General features: G+C 41.1%; 1 protein-coding gene across 5 annotated transcripts in view; it reads right to left on the bottom strand.

The window, feature by feature from the left end:
* Positions 1 to 689: 689 nt before the first annotated feature.
* tenm3 (teneurin transmembrane protein 3) overlaps positions 690 to 20,551 on the bottom strand; it is a 318,509-nt gene continuing 298,647 nt past the window's right edge. For all 5 annotated transcript variants that reach the window (XM_061052965.1, XM_061052966.1, XM_061052967.1 and 2 more), the window contains 13 exons: positions 18,755 to 18,924; positions 16,031 to 16,157; positions 12,203 to 12,400; positions 11,037 to 11,096; positions 10,491 to 10,835; positions 9,806 to 10,050; positions 9,542 to 9,723; positions 7,948 to 8,150; positions 6,575 to 6,685; positions 6,344 to 6,486; positions 6,100 to 6,224; positions 5,597 to 5,727; positions 690 to 3,006 (listed from right to left, as the gene is read on the bottom strand). In XM_061052965.1, the coding sequence (XP_060908948.1) occupies positions 2,251 to 3,006; positions 5,597 to 5,727; positions 6,100 to 6,224; positions 6,344 to 6,486; positions 6,575 to 6,685; positions 7,948 to 8,150; positions 9,542 to 9,723; positions 9,806 to 10,050; positions 10,491 to 10,835; positions 11,037 to 11,096; positions 12,203 to 12,400; positions 16,031 to 16,157; positions 18,755 to 18,924 (2,796 nt within the window). In that variant the 3' untranslated portion in view covers positions 690 to 2,250. The remainder of the gene's footprint in view (positions 3,007 to 5,596; positions 5,728 to 6,099; positions 6,225 to 6,343; positions 6,487 to 6,574; positions 6,686 to 7,947; positions 8,151 to 9,541; positions 9,724 to 9,805; positions 10,051 to 10,490; positions 10,836 to 11,036; positions 11,097 to 12,202; positions 12,401 to 16,030; positions 16,158 to 18,754; positions 18,925 to 20,551) is intronic.

Genomic DNA, 20,551 nt, shown 5'->3' with positions numbered 1-20,551 from the left:
GCCACAGCTGCCCCTAATATAGATGTTAGCTAGGTGTCTAAATACTAAAATTAGCTGTGTTCTGATGGTCGCTAATGGGTTATCAACTATTTTTAGTAACGTGAAAAGCAGCTCGCTTTCTCTCCAGATTTACAATATCCATCACCTTTGTAGTTTCTTATCAAAGGAGAAATGGTGAAATCATTTATATGTCTTTCATACAGACAATGCTGTTGACTGCTTTGTTCCTATCCAATCTGGTTGCTGCAGTTGTGCGCTTTAAGAATGACTAAGGGCGCGGTCACAATGGCAATCCGTACCGTGCCTGAGCACGCTTCACCCCTAAAGTCCAGTTTTTAAACCAGTGTGACCGCTCCGTGCTGTGCTCGAGCATGGTACACTTCCTTGGCCACGGGGCAATCTTGCTTCAGTATGGCACGGTATGGATTGCCAGTGTGACCACGCCCTAAGAAATCATCTTATCGTCGATCAGATCATGTAGAAACATCAGTAATACATCGAGACAGTTCTATATGCAGACAGAAAAACCCTCACTTCAAAGAAATGTAAAGACTTGTAAAGATGTATAGGCTACATTTAATATTTGTTGTAAAAAACTGTCAAATTGAAAATGTTCCTACTACCCTAAACTTTTATAGTCTGACTTTGACAGCGGAGGGAATTAAAAACACAACAACACAAAGCAACAATAGTTTCAAGGATTTTTATTCTTTACCGTAGAAACACTGTACATAAATTACTTTCTCTGAGACTAATATTGATGTACGGATAAGTGGAATTTCTCAACCTTCAAAATAAAAATAAAAGATAAACCCATGAAACATTGTCAACTCGTCTCATTTGTCTCTGGAAAAAGATTGGTAGCATATGATGTTAACTTTCTGTAAAGATCCTGTTCTTTCCTCTGAAATGATTCGAGTCCCGCCCTGTAAACACACATACACACAAAGAAAACTCATCTAGAAGAGTACAGGGACCCACAATCAATGAGAAAACATCCACATCGATTTCTGATCAATCACTGTTACTCATTAAAGTCACTGATGGCGATGCACTGTCCCTTTAAGGAGAAACAAGCAAAAAACGAGGAGAGAAGCAACGATTAGTTACTACTCACAGCGACCCTGACCCCCCCACCCCCACCCCAAAGCCATGACAACATGTTTCTATTGCAAGCAATACTACTACCTCTGACCGATAAAAGCACAAGGTCTATGCGATATGAGTCACATTTTGCAGAAGTGAAGGAGTCCTGGGCGGACTGCGGACCAGTGTTTGAGCCCACTCCAGTCCACAGAGCGTATACCCACGCAGAACCATCCACATACAACCACTGTAGTTTGAAACTGTTTGATTTTATAGACCTTATTAGAGCACGGGGGATTCGGAGGAGAGGTTTCAGAAACGACCAAAAAGACCATCAGTAAGAAAGAAAGAAAAACACAACTCATAGTTTGTGGTGTTGTTCAGTCCAGTCCTGATCCATTCCGGTGGAGGTGACGTTAGAGTAATATGCAGTAATAGTGGTATAGGTAATAGTATGTAAACACTTTTTTGTTCATTTTTTAAATCCCCTTTGTTGAAGCAAATGCAAGTTCATATATAAAAAACAAAAACAAAAAAATCAGTCTTTTTTTTTTTGCCTTCATACAAATTGAAGTCCTTTTTTTTAGTGCCTGTCTCTCTTAGAGAGAGTCCACACCAGTCCCACTTCAGTCCCATACAAAGAGCCACTGATTAAAGCTCCTTTAGACTCATAGAGGTCTACAATCCAAAGTGACGGCTCACATCTGGACCCACACAGATATGATACCTGCAACATCTGTCAGGATCCACAGGCGTCTGGTTTTTGACTTGTTGGACAGTTCAGAACTGTCTAAATGCTTGCAGGCTGCTGAAATGCTCGGTCGGCTACGTGGACGAATCTCTACATCTGACTGTTTCACAGCTAGTTAGCACACGATTATAGCACTCGGGTTTAGACCCGGCCACCAGAGAGACAGACAGAGAAACAGAAAGAGAGAGAGAAGGCATTGGTTGAGAGACTGAACCTCCGAGCAGGCTCATGTGGACGTTAAGTTACGTAAAGTTTCTGGTCGGTTGTGTTGAAGAATAAAACTTGTTTGGGCTCTCTTAGGAGGCGTGTCTCTGCACAGTTTAGTCTGTGACATCCATTTAGTGTTAAAACTGAACCTTTGTTAGTCTCTGACAGTCACAGGGGGGAGATATTCGACGTTTGCTGATGCCGTGTTACCTCCTCCCGATCTCGCTCTGCCGTAGGAACTGCATGTTGTTGGCGCTGTCGGCGAGCTCGGGGTACTGCTCTATGGACAGGACGTAGTAGCCGTCGTAACCTAAAACCTTCCCGCTGCTTAGCAGCTGCCTCTTCTCTCCCTCCGTCCACAGCCGGACCCCCTCCTCTCCGTCTCTGACCCGCTGCTGCTCCCGGGACCAGGCGTTCGACAGCGCCCTCTGCCTGGCGTGCTCCAGGATTCGTGCTTTCTCTTCGTCCAGCGTCGTCCCATAGCGCACGTGGAGCGCCAGAGCGCCATACTGCAGCTCCACGTCAGCAAAGCGCCGCGTTCTCCCATTCATCACCGTCGTAGACTGCGACACCGTGACGTTCACTCCGTTCTCCAGCGACTTCCTGCCTGAGGTGAGCCGCAGCGCACTCAGGTCATTCTCCGGCAGGCTGGTCTTGATGAAGTAGTGCGTGTCCCGTCCCTCCACCGTATAATGGAGGTCCTCGAGGTAAAAGGCGTTGTTTAAGACTGCGGCCACTTTGATGCAGTCCTCGTTGGCGATGTTGAGGGCGTTGGTCACCACGCGGCCCTGGATCACCGCCAGCATCACGCCCTTACCGATCAGGGACTTGACGGTGGCGAACCACAGCCACGGTTTGGTGTGGGCCGAGTGACGCCGGCTCAGCTGGATTTCAGGCATCCTCTCAAAGGACAGGAAGGACTGAGACTGACGAGTCACTTCCTGCTGGACTCCTGAGATCAACTGTGTAAGAGAGAGAGAGAGTCATGAATCATTTCACCGCCTGCTGAAAGAGATGTCTGTAACATAATTAAGATGAAGATTTACTATATTGATCCCTACAAGGGGAAATTCTGTTTTAACACTCTGTAAGTCATGATCACACACATAGGCTGAAATATACACACACATGCAGAAACAGGATGGAGAGAAGCCAGAGTGACGGAGCTGCCCACAGCGGGCACTCCTGAGCTGACCTCTCCAGCTACCAGACCAAATTCCATATTTGGTCTGCACCGGACACCGGCACCCAACCCAAGTCCCTATATAAGTCCAGATATAATAATATCAACATAACCAGAAAACTACATTAAAGGACGGTGAAATTAAAGAGCACTACATTCATACGGTGGGAAGCTCAGAAGCTGATATAAAACAATTAAAGTCATAGAAAACAGAATAATTTCCAGCTTATTTAAGGGCTGAGATATGTTTGACTATTTGAACTACACTGTCTATTTAGCGTTATATTTTTCATTTATACTTTTTTGTTGCTTTGCTTGTTCATGTGACGATTCATGACTGTAACTGCAGAGTTAACGTACACATTCACAAAACGCAAACAGAAAGGAGAAGAAGAAGAAGAAGAAGAAGACAGGAAATAAAAGTTTAAAGAAATTAAACTTGGGACAATGGGAATCAAAGCTGATTAGTTCAATGGAAAATTTGAAAAGCACCAGCCCTAAATGTTATGATTTTTTTTGGGTGGACTTAAGAAGTCTCAAAGTTGATTTGAAACAGTTGCAGCAACCTGGTTTTGAAATAAATCTGAAAGGAAATGCTGCAGAACAGTGCTTTGTACGGTCAGTTTTATTAAACTCAAGCACAGAGAGCTGGGACTTATTTTCTCTGCTACAAGATAAAGGTTGGTGAAATTACTTTTTCTTAGTTTAACACTGGCTTAGCCAACCAACATTTCTGGAGTCTCGGATTTCCACTTGAAAAAGGTCATTATTACTACAAAACAAAAGGACCCGTGAAAATTCAGAACATTCACACCTCAGACAACACTCAGTCAGTTCAAATCTCCTTCATTTTCTTCATTATTTTGCTGCATTTGTCTGAATCTGCTGCATGTTTCTGTCTTCATATCGAGATGCTCACTTTGGTTTCTTTCTCTGAACTTCTCTCTCTCTGTCTCTCTCTCTGTCTCTCTCTCTTTCTCTCTCTCTGTCTCTGTCTCTGTCTCTCTCTCTGTCTCTCTGTCTCTCTCTCTCTCTCTGTCTCTCTCTCTGTCTCTCTCTCTCTGTCTCTCTCTCTGTCTCTCTCTCTCTCTCTCTCTCTCTGTCTCTCTCTCTCTCTCTCTGTCTCTCTCTCTGTCTCTCTCTCTCTCTCTCTCTGTCTCTCTCTGTCTCTCTCTCTGTCTCTCTCTCTCGCTCTGTGTGTCTCTCTCTGTCTCTCTCTCTCTGTCTCTCTCTCTGTCTGTCTCTCTCTCTCTCTGTCTCTCTCTCTCTCTCTCTCTGTCTCTCTCTCTCCGTGTCTCTCTCTCTGTCTCTCTCTCTCTCTCTCTCTCTCTCTCTCTCTCTGTGTCTCTCTCAGGTGTGACTTTCTGATTATCTGTCTACCACACAGTGTAACTACAAAACAGAACGCTGCTTAAATCTGAGGAGGGGTGAATGACTGGTCGCACTGGATGACTCTTTATTTTCTTCTCTACTCATTTCCTCTCTCATTACTCTCACTCCATTTCCTCCCACAGTCCCCTCTTTCCCCTCCATTTCCTCCTTCTCTTTCCTCGATGAACGTCAGCTTGTTTCTCCGTTTCTTTGCCATTTCACTCTCTCGTCTCAGACTGCTTCGTTTCTTTCTCAATTTCCAGTTTGTGGTTTTCATTTGGACTTTCTTGAATTGGTCTTTTGCTTCATGAAACTTTCTCCATTTCAGCTCTGCTTAGTCTTAAATGTCTTTTTCCATTTTTCTTGAAAATAAGAAATCTTTCATTCCCAATGATTATGTTTTCATCAGCATGTCTCATTTTCTCCCTCTACACTTCTGTCTGTGCTACCAGTCTCTCTATGTGTGGCTGTTATTTAAAATAACTAACAATACATCAACCTCTTATGATATTTGAGATGCATTTAGATTTTTTTTTTTAAGATGCAGGTGAAAGAGGCACAATGAAGTTCACTAATGTCGATGTTTTGAACAGTACATGTATTAAACATTTCCCGTTTCCTGACTGAATATGACGCCCTAGTTGAACACTTGTTGCTGTTAGCTTCAGGAAAGGATTGAAGAAGGAAGAAGAAAATGCATTTCTAACATTACAGAATCAGAAATACTTTGTTAATCCTCTGTAATGACCGAATGTCTCCCTGGAGATTCATAAAATATTTCTGATTCTGATTTTTAGCTTCTCATGCTAACCCAGCTATATAGGCTGAATCAGCACAGATGACCTAAACCACTATAGCCACTAAGGAACAGCTGTGGACAAAATCTGCTTTCATCCCTGCTCCATTGTTTTCTTGACTTTTTGTAAATGTCCACCAGGAGAATAATCTCATGAGGTATTTAATTGCTACACATCTTAAAGAGTACATGTGAAACTTACAGGCAGATCATCCCACAGCTGGCTCTTCTTCATCTCCAGCGACGGCTGGGTCAGGTCAAACTTGGGGATGGGGAATCCTGGGATGGCGTTGTGGAGATGGAAGCCGAAAGTGACCAACCAAATGTTGACATCTACGGAGAGAGAGAGAGGGAGGGAACATGTGGAAAAGAGTGAGTGAGAGAGAAAGAGAGAGGGTTTGATTGATGTGGGCCAAGATCACATCTTGTAGGAGATCTCAGCTCCTACCCTGATTCAGAGCAACTGCTCCAAATGATCCAGGTGTGAGAACACCCTTAATGTGTCTTTGGCTGCTGGAATGACTGAAAAGTTAGCCATCGTTCCCAGAGACATGGAGACATGGTCATGGTCAGATGAAAGTGAATGGTTCCAGGATTGGGAGGACCCTTGAAAACGGTTACTTCAGTTTCTTGTGACCTATGCAGACCTCAACAGTATTGTCTACCATTTATGTTTTTATACTGTAAAGTCATTGTTCCTGTTACCTGTGACGTATTCTTTGACCTGATGGATCTTGCTGATGGGGTTGTTTCCTCTGAACATGTACAGGTTGAAGGGCTGGGGGTCTTTTCCAACATGCGTCCATGTGCTGATGTCAGGAGTGGTCCACCTTCAGGACAAACACACACTCTGGTCAGATGTGACGCTCACACAGCTGGAGTTACATCCACCATCATGCTTGGATTTAAAAAAAAAAAAAAACACAAGAAGGTGTGACAGATGACCCACCTCCCAGCGGGGATGTCGTAGTCTCGGTCTCCAAAGTGCAGCAGGCGTGTCAGAGGATCGTACAGGCCGCCATGGAAACCAATCACCAGCACAAAGTCCGGGTTTGAATCAAAGTAGACCTCTCCATATGCAGTGTATTGAACCTACACGCAGACACACACATTTTAAACATGATATGGAGATACAAAACAAACGTATGTAGCATATTTGAGTAGATATCATGGTACGTACCTGTTTCAGCAGCAGCCCGTTGTTGCTGAAGACAGCCAGCGGCGTCCCCGTGTTATCACATGCAATATAAAACTCCTCTCCACTGCTGATCTCCATCGCAAACACGTGACCCTGTATAACAACAACACACCACAGTTACACACACTCTGGATGCAACAATAACCATGTATGGCATGTGTTTTTCTAAAACTATAAGAGTGATGACAGGAGGGCTATGAATGATGATGCCACTTTTAATGAAATACTGTATTGGATTTTTATTTCATCGTTATTGCACAGACTGGACATTATCCAACTGATGATTCTTTGGATTTAATATTCCTGCATGATAGTTGGTGAGGGCAAACACTGACAGCAAAATGATTTAATACCCTATAAGGAAAACTCCACGCACAACATTAACCCTACTGAACCGACCTCACAGCAGTCACACATTATCTTCTGTTGCATAACCCTGTTATAATAAATAAATAACTGTAATAGTTTAAGCCTTCAGTGTTATCCAGCAGAATGCTAAAGCTTCAGAATTTGGATTCATCATATTAAACATTTGTTGAATACTTCAATGGAGCGTTACTTACTTTACAGACTTTATAAAACCTTAATGATGTTCCAATTCTAGCGTTCTACATATTTCTGAACACGACACATAATATGCCACCACATGAACACAAATATTGTAGGTACTGGCAGGTCATTTCTATTGTACATTTCTGCATAAAAAGAGATGCATGTGAGGAAAAATTTGAAAAAATGGAGCAGCTATCCAAATCGTTGACACAAACATACTACTCTTCTATGGCTAGCACGTTGCATGCTAGCCGAGGGTTGTTATTGTTGCTCAAGTAGCAATGGGGATTTAGGGAAATGCAAATAGCTGAAGAGGCCAAGGAAAGCAGCCAACAAGACATTAATACACAGTCCACTTCCTTTGAGTCAGGCTACAATTACTGCTATTATTGTCTTTCTCTGTTTTTTAAGGTGACTCATTGAAACAAGTATAAAATATCCTGTTGATGTGAAAACAAACTTTTTGAATCTAGGGTCTTGCTCCTGCGGATGCACCATCCATATTCATCACAATAAAACAGATACCCCTCCAGCTATTAATGTGTTACAGGTTCTCTAACCTGTGAAGCATTTAAAATAAAATGAAAATGTTTTGGTGATGAAGTGGGTCTGCTACAGTGAAAACAATCCCATCTTCTCTGATTGGGATGCTATGCATTCACTATGTTTCCCCTGAAGTCATCAGAGAGGAAACCTGCTCCTAACAGAGAATCATAAATCAAACACTAAGAGTGAAACCAGAAAAGAAACCACATATGACTTACACCCCTAGTTTAACTTTACCAAATACTGCATGTGTGTACCTGCAGATCGTAGTAGAAGGAGGTGATCTCGGAGCTGGAGTGGTTGTACACGTGTGTGATTCTCGTGGGATAGTTCAGGTCAGCGTAGAAGAACTGCAGGTGTTGTCCAAGACTGTTTCTAGATGCCACACGCCGACCCAAACCGTCGTAACGGTACTGGATCGTCCAGCTGGCCGCTTTACTGTAGACACGGACAAGAAGACCTGAACACAGGTCAGAGAAAAAAGAAAAGACAAGTTAAATGTAAGCATGGACTCTAAAAATCAGGGAGTTTGGTGGCCCCCATTCTTACTGAAATATTTAATCCGAGGTGTTACATTTTCTTTGAATAAAAACTGTATTTGCTAACGCTTGTAGATAAATTATGTACCAGGTCATGTGAAGATGTGAGGGAAAATCTGAATATATATATTCACTCATACACTTGTATTTAACCCAGATTTGTTGGAGTCTCAGCTGGTCTGGTGGTGACTATAACATAAACTTTTTGAGCTTGTTGTCCCTCTTTATACTGAGCTCCAAAGATTAAACTGACAGTGAGCCGAGGCAGAGAAGCTCTTCCAAGTTCTTGTTTGAAAAAAATAAGCTGACCTCCATGTACCAAAAACTGCAGTTCTTCAAGTGTCCACTAGAGGCTGTCACTGCGGTGAGTCAATCCCCATAGAGCCCCGTGTTTACATGTCCAACTTTACAGCAGAAATAAAAATGTTAACAGCCTGGTACAAAATCCTTTTGGTCTCTATAGCTCATTTTTTCGCTTCATGACAACTGTACGGGATGATTTTTTTTTTTACAAATCACCTTTTTACATTATATTAAGACTTGTAGTTAAGTGGAATCAGGGGCGTGGCCTCTTGGACTGACAGGTGGAAGCCGGTAGCTGTCTGCGAGGTGTCACCTCAGCTAATTCAGTCTCTGAACTTCACCTCTGGGCTGTTATCAAGCACATTAGACAGATATGATGATGCCTCAAGTTTTTATTGTTACACATATTCTTTACATTTTGCTCGCCGCCATGGCGGATCCCTCTCAGGAAAAGTCACAGAATTTTCCAGCATACTGAATCTGCATTTTTTAGCCTTCCTGAAAAAATTTGGGGAAGAAATGTTTGATCTACTTGAAACAGTAGCCTGTAGCGGAAACCTTGACATTCCCTGTCGCCATTAGGGTTTGCTTCCATTTGCATGGAATATTGCCATATGAATGTGTCAAGACCAGGACCCTAACCATACATGTTTAGTTTGGGTTGCATTAAAGGATATGGAGCTCAGTTATAAACCACTTCCTGTTTCATACAAAACATGCAAATTTGAGGGCTTATCACGGTGACGCCCTTTGTGTTTCTTACAGAAGCTGAAGAACAGACAGACTCTTACTCTGTGGGAGACAATTTAGTTAACATCTTGCTCAAAAGGCAAAATTGCATTAAAAAAACTATCTAACTGGTAATAAAAACGAGTTCCTTACACCAGCTTGTGATGTAAAGGTTGCTACATCTCTATGCTGATCTATGCTGTTCTGTGTTCTGGCCTTTCCGGGCCTCTGTTTGGCTGCGTTGGACCAGAAAAGCAGGGAGTACAAAAACAGTTCCTACCTTTGGAGTTGTATTCAAAGATCTCGGCTCCTCTCTGTCTCAGGAAGCCGTCTTCATCCAGCCTGTACTGTACGTCCCCCAGACGAGTGATTCTGTCCCGCAGATCGTAGCGTAGAGGGGTTAACCGCCCGCTGTTCCCAGGGTTCAGCAGGTGCAGGTTTCCATTCAGATCGTAGTTATACCTGCGCGGCCAGATTAGAAACAGTTAACACCTTACAGCTGTAAGTAAAGGAGTTTTATCCATGTTTATTGCTGTGATCTTACCTCCACATCATCTTCTCGTTGAGGGAGACCGTCTGCAGCTGTCCATCCACGTCGTACTCATAGCCATATTTGGTGGTGTTGGCGAACGGTCCAATCTTGATCTCCCGTTTGGTGACTCGGCCCATGTTGTCATACTGAATGGTGATCCAGTACATCAGGGACCTGAAGATCTCGTACTGGATCTCTTTGATGCGGCCATGCTGGTCGAAGTGTTTGGTGTAGGTCATCACCGCCGTGGAGATGATCTGAGAGGAAGGAAGATAAATTCAGATTATCTACAGATACAGATCAGTCTCTAACAGAGAGACAAGTGTGGCCAGACAAGATGAAGCATGTCTTTTTGTCCTGCTTCACTGCCACTAAAACACACAGACGATCATCTGTATTTTTCAAATGAATAGCTCAGTCTGAGTTTATCAAGTATCTCACGACTGCACAACTACAACACTTTAAGATTATGGAAATTAAAGTGTAGAGAGGAAGGAGACTGAAAATGCTTTCCTCTGTCTCTTTCACTTTGGATTTCTACCTTCCGCCTTTCCTTTCAGGTTCAGATTAAGGATGTATGTAAGGTGCTCGGTGAAACTGTCTCTCCTTCAAAATATATAAACAATACCTAAGAATCCACTCAGAGTTTGAAGCTTCTTTCAACACTTAAATTTGGATTGAATCCATCCTGTCTCACCTGGTTGATGTCGTAATAGATGACTCCAAACTTCCCAAACTGCTCCACCTTCCCTGATATGTCATCAAACTGGTACAGGTCGATTGGCAGCGGCGTCTCGTTGATCACGGCCTGCATGCTGGTGACTCTGAAGCTGTTGTCGTAGGTGTAGTCGAAGCGTGCGTTCACCATCCCGTCCTCGCTAAAGCGGAAGATCTGCCGATCGACGAGCGGGCCGATCTGCCGGTACCGGATGGAGCAGATGAAGCCTTCGCTCTGCAGGTTGACGGTCTTCAGCACGCCGGCTGTCTCATCGTACGTGAAGCTGACACGCGTGGAGTCGTAAAGGATCTCTGCCAACTTGTTCTGAGGAGATGAATAAAACAGAGCCCATTGTGTTTACTATTATTCATAAAATGATATTTCTCTTGAACTCATTTCTTTGTCCAGAGAGAACACTGCTGAAAAAATAGACAAATATAAGAGATAAAAGAGGTAAAAGATTACACGTTAATAATATATTTGTTTTTTACATCCAGGTAAAAGAGTAAGAAAAGATGTATATACCTGTCTACGATATTTGTAGAGAATACCGCGGCCGGTACCAAGATGGGCGACTCTGAGGAGCTGCAGACAGAAAGCCGAGAAAAGCATTTTGGATTAATAACATTACAATGATGAATGATCAATATGTCAGTGATCAGGATTAAACCATACTCGTCATAAGATCTTAAGATCTGACCAAGCAAGACGTGAGACACAACTAAGTGCACAGACACCTCATAGTAATAAAAGAAATAAAGTCGGACAGAGTTGGGCCACACTGGAGAAACCTGAGATTTCAGGAATAAGTTCTTAATATCACAAGAATGTTGGAAAGAGAATTGAGTTTTAATATTTTGAGAACTATATCTTAATAAAACAAGAACAGAGTTGTAATATTACCAGGATAAATTCATCCTTTTATGATAAAATCTTAATATAACGAGAATAGTAAAATAATTTATTGTGAAAAAAGTTAGAATAAAATGAGAATACGTGGTAACTCATCTTTATACAATTTTTTATATAACATGACTAAAGTCACATTTAAAAAAAAGTCATCAAAGTCGTGATATTACAAGAATATCGTATTGGAACAAAAGTCAAATTAGAAAAAAAATAAAAGTTGCAATTTTACTTGAAAAGGTCCTTACTTAATATAATAACGTTGTTAATTATTGTGAAAAAGTCATAGTATGAATTTGGTGGTTTATGTGAAAAAAAATTGAAATGTAAAGGAATAGATTTGGAATTATATGAGAATAGTAAATATGTTAAATAAAGCTGTCGTTAAGTCGGTGCAGGGCTTTCTTCTGAATAATGTGTTTCTTGAACAAGCCTTCAGATTCCTGATATTTATTGTTCTTCCAGCTGTTGTATCAAAAGGTGATGTATTCAGTGATTTATGTCTCGTGTCAAAGGTCATCCATGTTCCTCATTTTAGAGATGGTGGCTGTTTGATCTTCTGATATTCCACTTTTAAAACAACGTAGAGGCAAACCATAGACCAGAATTTATTACTTTATTCTTGCAATAATACTGCTTTTCTTGTAATATTCTAACTTTATTCGCTGATTGTTTTTGTTGCTTTAATGTTGCTCTTGTACGCCATTGTCATACACAATTATACACGTCCTGTAGAAATATAACACTGGTCCTGCAAGGCATTGTGGGAGAAAAAAAAGGCCCACCTGTCCTTCCTCGGAGTAGTCCACAGTGACCGAGGCATTGCTCTCTGGGGGGTTGTAGATGTTCCGGTAGTATCCGATGGACCTGATGGTCTGCATGGTGTGGCGAGCCACGCTGGGCATGGTGACAGCGGACAGACGGTCGCCCGCGTCGTAGTCGAAGATGTACTGATGCTGACTGTGCAGCAGCAGGACCATGGACTGTGAGGAAACAGGAAATTTAACATCAGTATCAAAACAGAGATATGTCCCACCATCTTTTTTCTTCACTTTCTGACGTATGAAAAATGCTGAAAAATTAAAGCAGTGTGTAAGCCCCAAAATCTGCAGTTCCTCAAATGTCCACTTGAGGCTGTCTGCCAAAACCAAGAAATCCCCATTAGGTCCCATATTAAAATGTCCAACTTTACTGCAGAAATAAACATGTTTATACCAAGATAGAAGAAACCGGTTTGGTCTAAATTGCTAATTATGTTATGGGTACACACTGTAGAGGTTAAATTAAAATATATATATATATTTTAAAATATATATATATATTTTAATTTCATTAGGTTAAGCGTTTTGCACAGTAAGGAGTGTGGTTGAGTTGACTGACAGGTGGGTGTGTTGTAGCCGTTTACTGGGAGGCTTAAAGCCCCCCTGAGCTCCATCATGTCATCTGTTTCTACACCGACCTTAACCTAAGACCTGTTTACACGACAACCATTTTCACCAGAAAACTGTAACTTTTTGCAGTTTCTTTGGCCGTTGTTTACAGAACAACTGGGGTTTGGGTGCCTAAAAACGCAAAGTTTTGAAAATGGGTTCCAGAGTGAAATTGTCCCAGTCAATAGCAATGAGCGAGTAGGAGGACAACGACAACAAAGCATCCATACTGCTGCAGTTAGGAGGTTGTTCGTGTGTCCCTGTACATGATGAATCCTGTTTTTTCACACAAGCGTCTTCCTGCGAGTGTTTTCAGTAAACGTGACAGATGGAGACCGGACGTGAATGAAAAACAAGTAGAGGAGAAGGTGAGACTGTGCACAGAGTGACATGTGGAGTAATGGAGTGTGGCTCATTTATTCAAAGTGATAGAATAAAATAAACTCTTCTTTGTGTTTGTCTATTCTTCACTTTGTCTGTTTTGTATTTTGTTTTGTGGCCTCCTTCCTCTTTTTTTCACCTTCCTCAGCTTCTTTTCTCTTGTTTGCACTTAACTATTTTTGATACAAAAAAATATATATATTTCTTGAACTTGGAAACCTCTTTATAACTACATAAAGTGTGTATTCCTTTTTTGACTCCGTACTCATGTGTTTAGATTCAGCTACTTTTTATGAATCTCTTCCAAACGTCTTGAAGTCTGGCATTGAAGCTGTAGCATTTAGGAATCCTTATCAGAGCAAAATGGTGTAAATACATGCACCGATACATGTCCTCATAAGGCTTCCACACATTTAGTCTTCTGAGCAATCATTTATTCACTTCGTTGTATTCTCTCGTTATGTCTTACAGTACGTCTCATCTCTGTGTCCCTCGCTATCATCCTTTCTCTTAGTGTCGTTATTTCTCTCCGTGTCTCCTCTCTCTGTCTAACATGCTTCAGCTAACGTCCCCTGGGTCTTGTTTCCTCGTAGTGCCGCTGTCTCTGCAGACTCTCTTAAATATCGCTCTCTGTCTCTCCTCCTCCATCGCTCTCTATCTTCCCTTTCTTTCAGCGTGCACAAACAAGGCTCGCTGCTGTTTAGTGTCGGGCTTCATCTGTCTTTTCCTCCGTCTTCCCGAGCTAACAAACACAAAAGGAGTCTGATTTATCCCTCCTGTCTCCTCCTGTTTGTCCTCCTCCTATTTGTTATTTTTTACTACAGGGAATCTCCTCTCCTTAGAGACAAGGTGGGTTGTTTTCAAAGTTCCTACTTTCTAAGCGTCTCTTTCCTCTTTCCTTACATACATCCTCTTCTGTCTTCTTTTAGAACTGTTGCTGCTCTGTCCTCCTTTAGGTGACTCCTTGTCACCTCTCATCTCCCTACAAATCAAAACCAGTCATCCATTGTAAAGAAAAGTCTCTCTTTACCCCTCAGGGAGCACTTTGGGTAACAGTGACGGAAAGGACGTCTTTACTGTGTGACACAAATGTCCTCTTTTTGTATTTCCTCATATACTTTTCCAGAGACAATGATGTTGGTAGCTAACTGGAGTTTAGTTATCAGACTAAAGGAACTACAGGGGTATTCTGAAGATGATTTATTTATGCTAACATGGGGCGCTACGAGGATTGACTCACTTTAGGAGACAGCCTCTAGTGGACACTTGAAGAACTGTAGTTTTTGGCATTGTCATTAATCTTTTTTAACCCCACAAAAAGAAAGCCTCTTTGCCTTCATACTTATAAATTTCCTCCTGATTTGAAAGCACACAGGGAACTAACTGTCTTTTCTTCTGTGTTAAAGACCTGTAAATCCCACTTGCAATGAAATGCAGTGAAAAGAGTAAATGCCTAATTAGCATTCAAGCTACGTGGATTACGACCTGACCCATACTCTGCAGCAGAAAATGTGCAAAGTATTTATTTTTATTTCTCTGTTCCTCATCTTTTGTTTTCTTGGCTTCTCTTGTTTCCCCGTGATTCGATGAGGGGAGCTGTGTTATTTCATTTTAAACTATTAAAAGCTGTTTCTCCCCCGCTCCTCCCTCTCTCTGGGAGGTGAGCCGTCTCTCCCTCTCTAGAGGAGGTGAGCTGTCTGTTTGCAGGAACACTCTTTGTGGTGGCTTGTTTTTCTCTCTCACTTTGTGACAGAATATTTCACACCAGGGGGAAAAAAAATCTTCAATTAGTGCAGCTGACTCTTTCTGACCAGAATTTATTAAAAACTTTCTTTGTGAGAGGAAAAAGAACAAAAACAAAAGTGTGTGTGCTTGTTGTCTTCAGTGTGTCATTTATCTTTTCATTTATGTGAGTCGTGCAGCGTTTATGTCTTCTTAAGAAGGAGAGTGTTTTGTTTTGATGATGATTTCTTCTATTTTTAAAAAGTGTGTTATTGCTTATATTACTTTTTCAAATATTGCCCTGATATCTGAACACTAGGGAGCGGGACGCTGAAGCAGAATTATTTTAAATCTTTTATGAACATACAACCTTTTGGATTGAATTTGATAAAATCAAGTTTTTGTTTGTTTGTCATCAACTTCCTATCAGCATGCAACACAAGCGAGCGTCAGCAACAAATCAGCTTGATTCCAGTCCTGACAAGAGTGACGCAGCGTGACGCAACCTTTTCACCCTGACACTGTTTCACCCTGTTTCCATTTTACTTTCTGTAGCTCGTTTAGACCATAGCCTGTAAATATTAATGTATGAAGCCTGAGTGACATCATCCATCTCTTACATCAGGGGGCTCCGGAGGCTCATCGGCAGCAGCCGCCATGCTGGAAATCCTGCCTCAGCCTAACTTTCATTCAACCTAACGACAGGCTGAGAGCTGGAGCTGAGGCGGGTTTTAAGCCTCTTGACAAGCGTAACATCACGCCCAACTGTCAATCAAGTCAGCTACGCGCCTAACTATGGATACCACGTATCGTTCATAAAATCAAAACAGATGGTTTAAGATTGAAGGTGTAACTTCTGCCTACACTGGAACTGTTGCAGCTGGTGAAATAACTAAAATGTTATAAGAGGATAAACTCTGTTGTAATTTGTGACTTACATTCAAACTAGGCTTAATTGTATTATTTATGGGTTTAGTTTATTAAGATGATGTTTTTATTTTCCTTTTAATGAAAATAGATATATACATATATTGTGTGTTCAGTGCTCCTGCGCAGTGTGTGACGTGTGTGTTGTTGTACCTTATCCAGGTAGGTGTAGCTCCACGTCTTTCCATCAGCGAACACTCTGGAGATGATTCGTCCCTGACTGTCGTACTCCCAGCGCTCTGTGGTCGGACCCCTCTGCAGTCCAGTCACCTGCCCCGTACTACACACACACACACACACACACACATTATAGAAGGTGATTTCAGGGCTGAAGTTCCCTCTTAAGACCATCTTATCAGAGACCCTTGGATGATTTTTGTGTTTCATTATTTGTTTTTTCTTTACTATTTCTTTGAGAATAACTTTTTCTATTTTTCTTATTTCCCACACAATCGGTTAGTATCTCTATTCCTTAAAAACTGGATCCTTTTATTCGCTGTTTGTTTCAGTTTTCTGCCGTTGTGAAGTATTTATAATTTTGCTTTCGACCGGTGCTCTAACAATGATAATTAAATAATTGCTACAGCTCGGTAGTTTACGCTTCATCAGCGGCAGATTTAAAGTCACTTATTCATTAAACTAGTAAAACATACACAGAAATAGTGAACAAAGGCAGCGATTCCCAGTTCAAACCTTTCGTGGTTTACAGAAAATAGACCTACATTAGATCTACAATCAGCTGCTTCCTGTCACTGAGCTGCTGCTCAAATCCAACATGGTTGAATATTTTTTACTGATGGCGGCCATGTTTTTCGACTTATCTTCCCAAATCCCAAACAGTAAAGGGAAGTGAATATTGGAAAAAGCCTACAAACACAACAAAGGAGTGTCCTATTCCACATTGTGTGCCTGACTCAAACGATGGCCAGAAACATGACTTTATAACTTGAAATGGTGCTAAAATATATCCAGTTTTTGTGTCTGTATTTGTATTAAATAATATTGTATGGACTTTGCCTGAACGTTAGAAAACAAGTTGACTCTAGCATGTTTACATCCTGTATTTTTCTACTGATGCTCATCAACATACCTCATCCAATAAAAAACTGAATGAATACAAAGTTCCAGATATTGTGAGTATGTGTCCAGTGAAAATCTAAACGGCAAAGATATCTCACTGCAGATAAAATCAGATCTAATACAAAAAAGAGACACCATCATGGTGGATTTTTTTGGTCCAAGTTGTGTTTTTGTGTCTATTTTAAGTCCATGCATCATGTGTGCTATTCTCGACTTTTAAAGAATAGAGTTAAAGCAGTTTTTATAGCGCCACCATCTGGTCAATAGGAGATGTTGAAGCTCAAATGGAGTTCTTCTTCTTCTTCTTCTGGTTTTGAATCAGAACTGTAATGTGGTCCCCTCCCTGTATTAAAATGTAGTTCCTAATGTAACCACTAGGTGTCAATAGCATCATGCATGTATGTTTGATTGTATGAGAATGAGAATAAATGTTTGTACCTTTTGAAGATTGTTTTTGTTTGTCATACAGTCTGTTAAATTGGTGATAGTGTAGCTGCATGGATTTAGTTTTTTGTCATGTCAGCTGCAAGGAAAAAACAGAAACTACAGCACGTCTCAGGATTTATTTATTTGATTGGTTAGGTCAGACATTTGGTTCTGGACAACAAAAAAATCCTCCAATCTATAAGTCAGGGACTGTTCAGTCTTAACATGTGATGAAAAGTGTACAAAGAAGTCCTGAAGTGATGCACAACTCTAAAAAGATCGTTTTGGACTTTCCTTTAGTGACCTGTGCTGCAGGAAAGGACGAGCATTAGAGCAGGAATAAGGTGGATAAATAGGATTTTTTTTTATATTTGCATTTGAGTTAACATTTAAACTATGTGATCAAAAGAAATATCTTTGTTTTTATATATCTTGAAATACTACAAGTTTGCTATTTTCTTTCATATAATGTACAAGTGTCTACACAAATTATGAACTAAGGAATAAAACGTTTGAATGTCTGATTTTCCTTTAATGTTGTGAATCTTAAATGGCCCACTCTGACGTAAAGGTGTACGACTGTGCAACATCGCATTTTTGTTTAAAATGTTTTTTTCCCCGTGATGGACTGAGTTTTGGAACTTGTAGTCGTCAGCAGATTTCCTGTTTTTTCTCTGGACCTCAAAGGGCAAATCCAAAGGCTATCTTCATTGTAATTAAAGTTTCAGTTCTCCCAATGTGCACTTAAGTTACTCAGTGTGACACTAATCAAAGAAAGGATTAATGACTTATGTCTTTGACTTTTAATGATGGTAGCTTATAAGTGAAAAGTGGTAAATATTTCTAAAATATGAACATTGTTCTCAGCTTGATCTTGATGTTACAGATTTTTATAGGTTTTATTTTCTTTCAAAAGAACCCTTTAAGCCTTAAAATAGGTGAAAGTTTTATTAAACCATTTAATTACTTTAAGAAAATATTCTATATTTAGATATAATGTCAACTTATTGTAAGGTGTGTGGGATGTTTTTCTTTTAACTAACACTGATTGGAACATTTAATGCCTTTTTCTAATTGACTTGAAATTGTAAATGGTTGTTACCCTCAGAGATTTCTGGAGCAGTAAAAATAAAGTCAATCAATCAGTCAACTTTTGGTTATCTGGCGCCAAAGCCAAAGTAATCTTGAGTAACTTTATAAAGATCAGGTCTAGATGGACCTTGTGAACCACCATAAGTCATCAAATCTGAAACCTCGAACAGAAACAGACTCACTGATAAACAGCCATCTGCCAAAACAGATTTTTTAAACCTTAAAATTTGGCTTTTTATTGTTCCCAGCTGACAGACATAAAAATAAAGTCAGGCTCACCTGGAGTAGGTGAGGTTGACTGACAGCAGTTTGCTGCTGGGGACCCAGAGTGTCGGGTGGCCCTGCGTGTCATAGATGATCTTCAGCAGGAACTTCCTGTGGTCGTCATAAATTTTCTCTGTTCGCAGCGAGCGATCGTAATCCACAGAGAGAAGGTTCCTGCCGTTCACCTGAAGGAGAGGCAGACATACAAAAGTCCGTTTGTCAATGAATAACCAGAAAAACTGTTGAATCAACGATAGCAGTAGAGCAAAGGTTATCATTAAAAAGAAAATAATCCAGAGTTTACAGCGTCGTTTATCTTCCTGGTCGTATGATCACAGTGTCTCAATCTCCACCCCAAAGCGTGAGCACTGAACCATCACAGACTTTAACCGGAGTCAGGTCAGAGGAACAGAGGGAGACGCAGAAAGAGAGAGATCTACATTATTTTGAAATACTTGCTCCTCAAACAGCTGAGTAAGAACACGGTTATTAATAAAACATTCTCCTCCTGGATCAACAAACAGAATGATCAAGACCCCCAGGTCTGATTCTGTATCCATAAAACATGATGTCATCACAGAGCCAGCTGACTGTCTTTGTGGCGCTCTGAATGACGTTCTGTTTGTTCAAACTCTCGTTTACAAAGACGTATCGTCCAGGTTCAGATCTACACTCACCTCACAGCTCCGTGATCGAGAGGACAAACTCACAATCAGACGTGTTTCATTAAAGAGAGAGGCCTGCTGGAACACGTTCAACGCTCCCGCCTCTCCATCCAGACACTCATTCATTTGTAAATTAGCCCTAGTTGAATGCAGAGAGGTGAGTAAAGGAGGGCAGAGGGGGGTGATGGCTTTGAGCCAGCTGGATGAAGAAGAATCAGGATAACAGCCAAAAGAGAGCATCATCAAATCAGGGAAACTCATCATCCTGCAGGTTGGCAGGGCCCATCATGATCACCTGGATCCAAATAACTAAGACTATGTTTATCTGAACGCTGAGGCCAGGACTGTCGAGAGACGTTTAGTCTTCTCTTTGGAAGGAATCATTAAATCTGGAGTGAAAATGCAGCTGTGGTCACTGACTTTAATGGTAATGTCAAGTTTTTCTGTCTGTAATCTGTTACTTGGTTTGTTTCTTCTATTTTGTGTGTACGAGACTGTTCACTGTTTCTTTAATCAGCGGCGTGGCCAGCAGGGTGACACAGTGTGGTACGGGGCCCCCTGAAATCTGATTGGCCCCAAAATCCTAGACTATGATTGGCTATTGGCCTTGTCCCAGATAGTACTTCTGTTTAAATCAAATACGAGCAAGCAGCAATCTCCAATGTTGAAAATTGAAACCATTACTGAAGTGCAAAAAACTGCAATTCCCTGAGTATCCACTTGAGGCTGGCAGTAAAAGACCCAGAAGTCCCGTACACACCCGGTATTAAAATGTCTGGTTTTACAGCCAATACTAAAATGTTTACATCCTGGTTCAAGTTCTATAAAATGTGAGAGCTTATTTGCAATCCAAAGCCGAAATGGAATCAAGAGAATAAATAAAACCAGTGTGAATATTAAAATTCAGTAGAAAAGCTGGATTAAAGTTCACTTCTGTTCACAATCAGCGCGTCATCATTACCGACTTAAACTGTCGACGTGTTTCTGCTGCAGGAATCTGGACAGAAGAATTGCTCTAAGTCCCAAACATGCAGCTGTCAGGTTCTGAACACATGTTGTGCTCATGCTCACCTCTCTGCTCATTATTGCTCGCTCGCAGTACAACAGTCACACACACATGCTGTCACACTCATTAGTGTTTATGGAA

The sequence above is a fragment of the Labrus mixtus genome, chromosome 2 (genome assembly GCF_963584025.1).
Source record: "Labrus mixtus chromosome 2, fLabMix1.1, whole genome shotgun sequence".
NCBI lineage: Eukaryota > Metazoa > Chordata > Actinopteri > Labriformes > Labridae > Labrus > Labrus mixtus.
The sequence above is the reverse complement of the archived record's forward strand: the minus strand, read 5'-3'. Positions and strand labels throughout refer to the sequence as shown.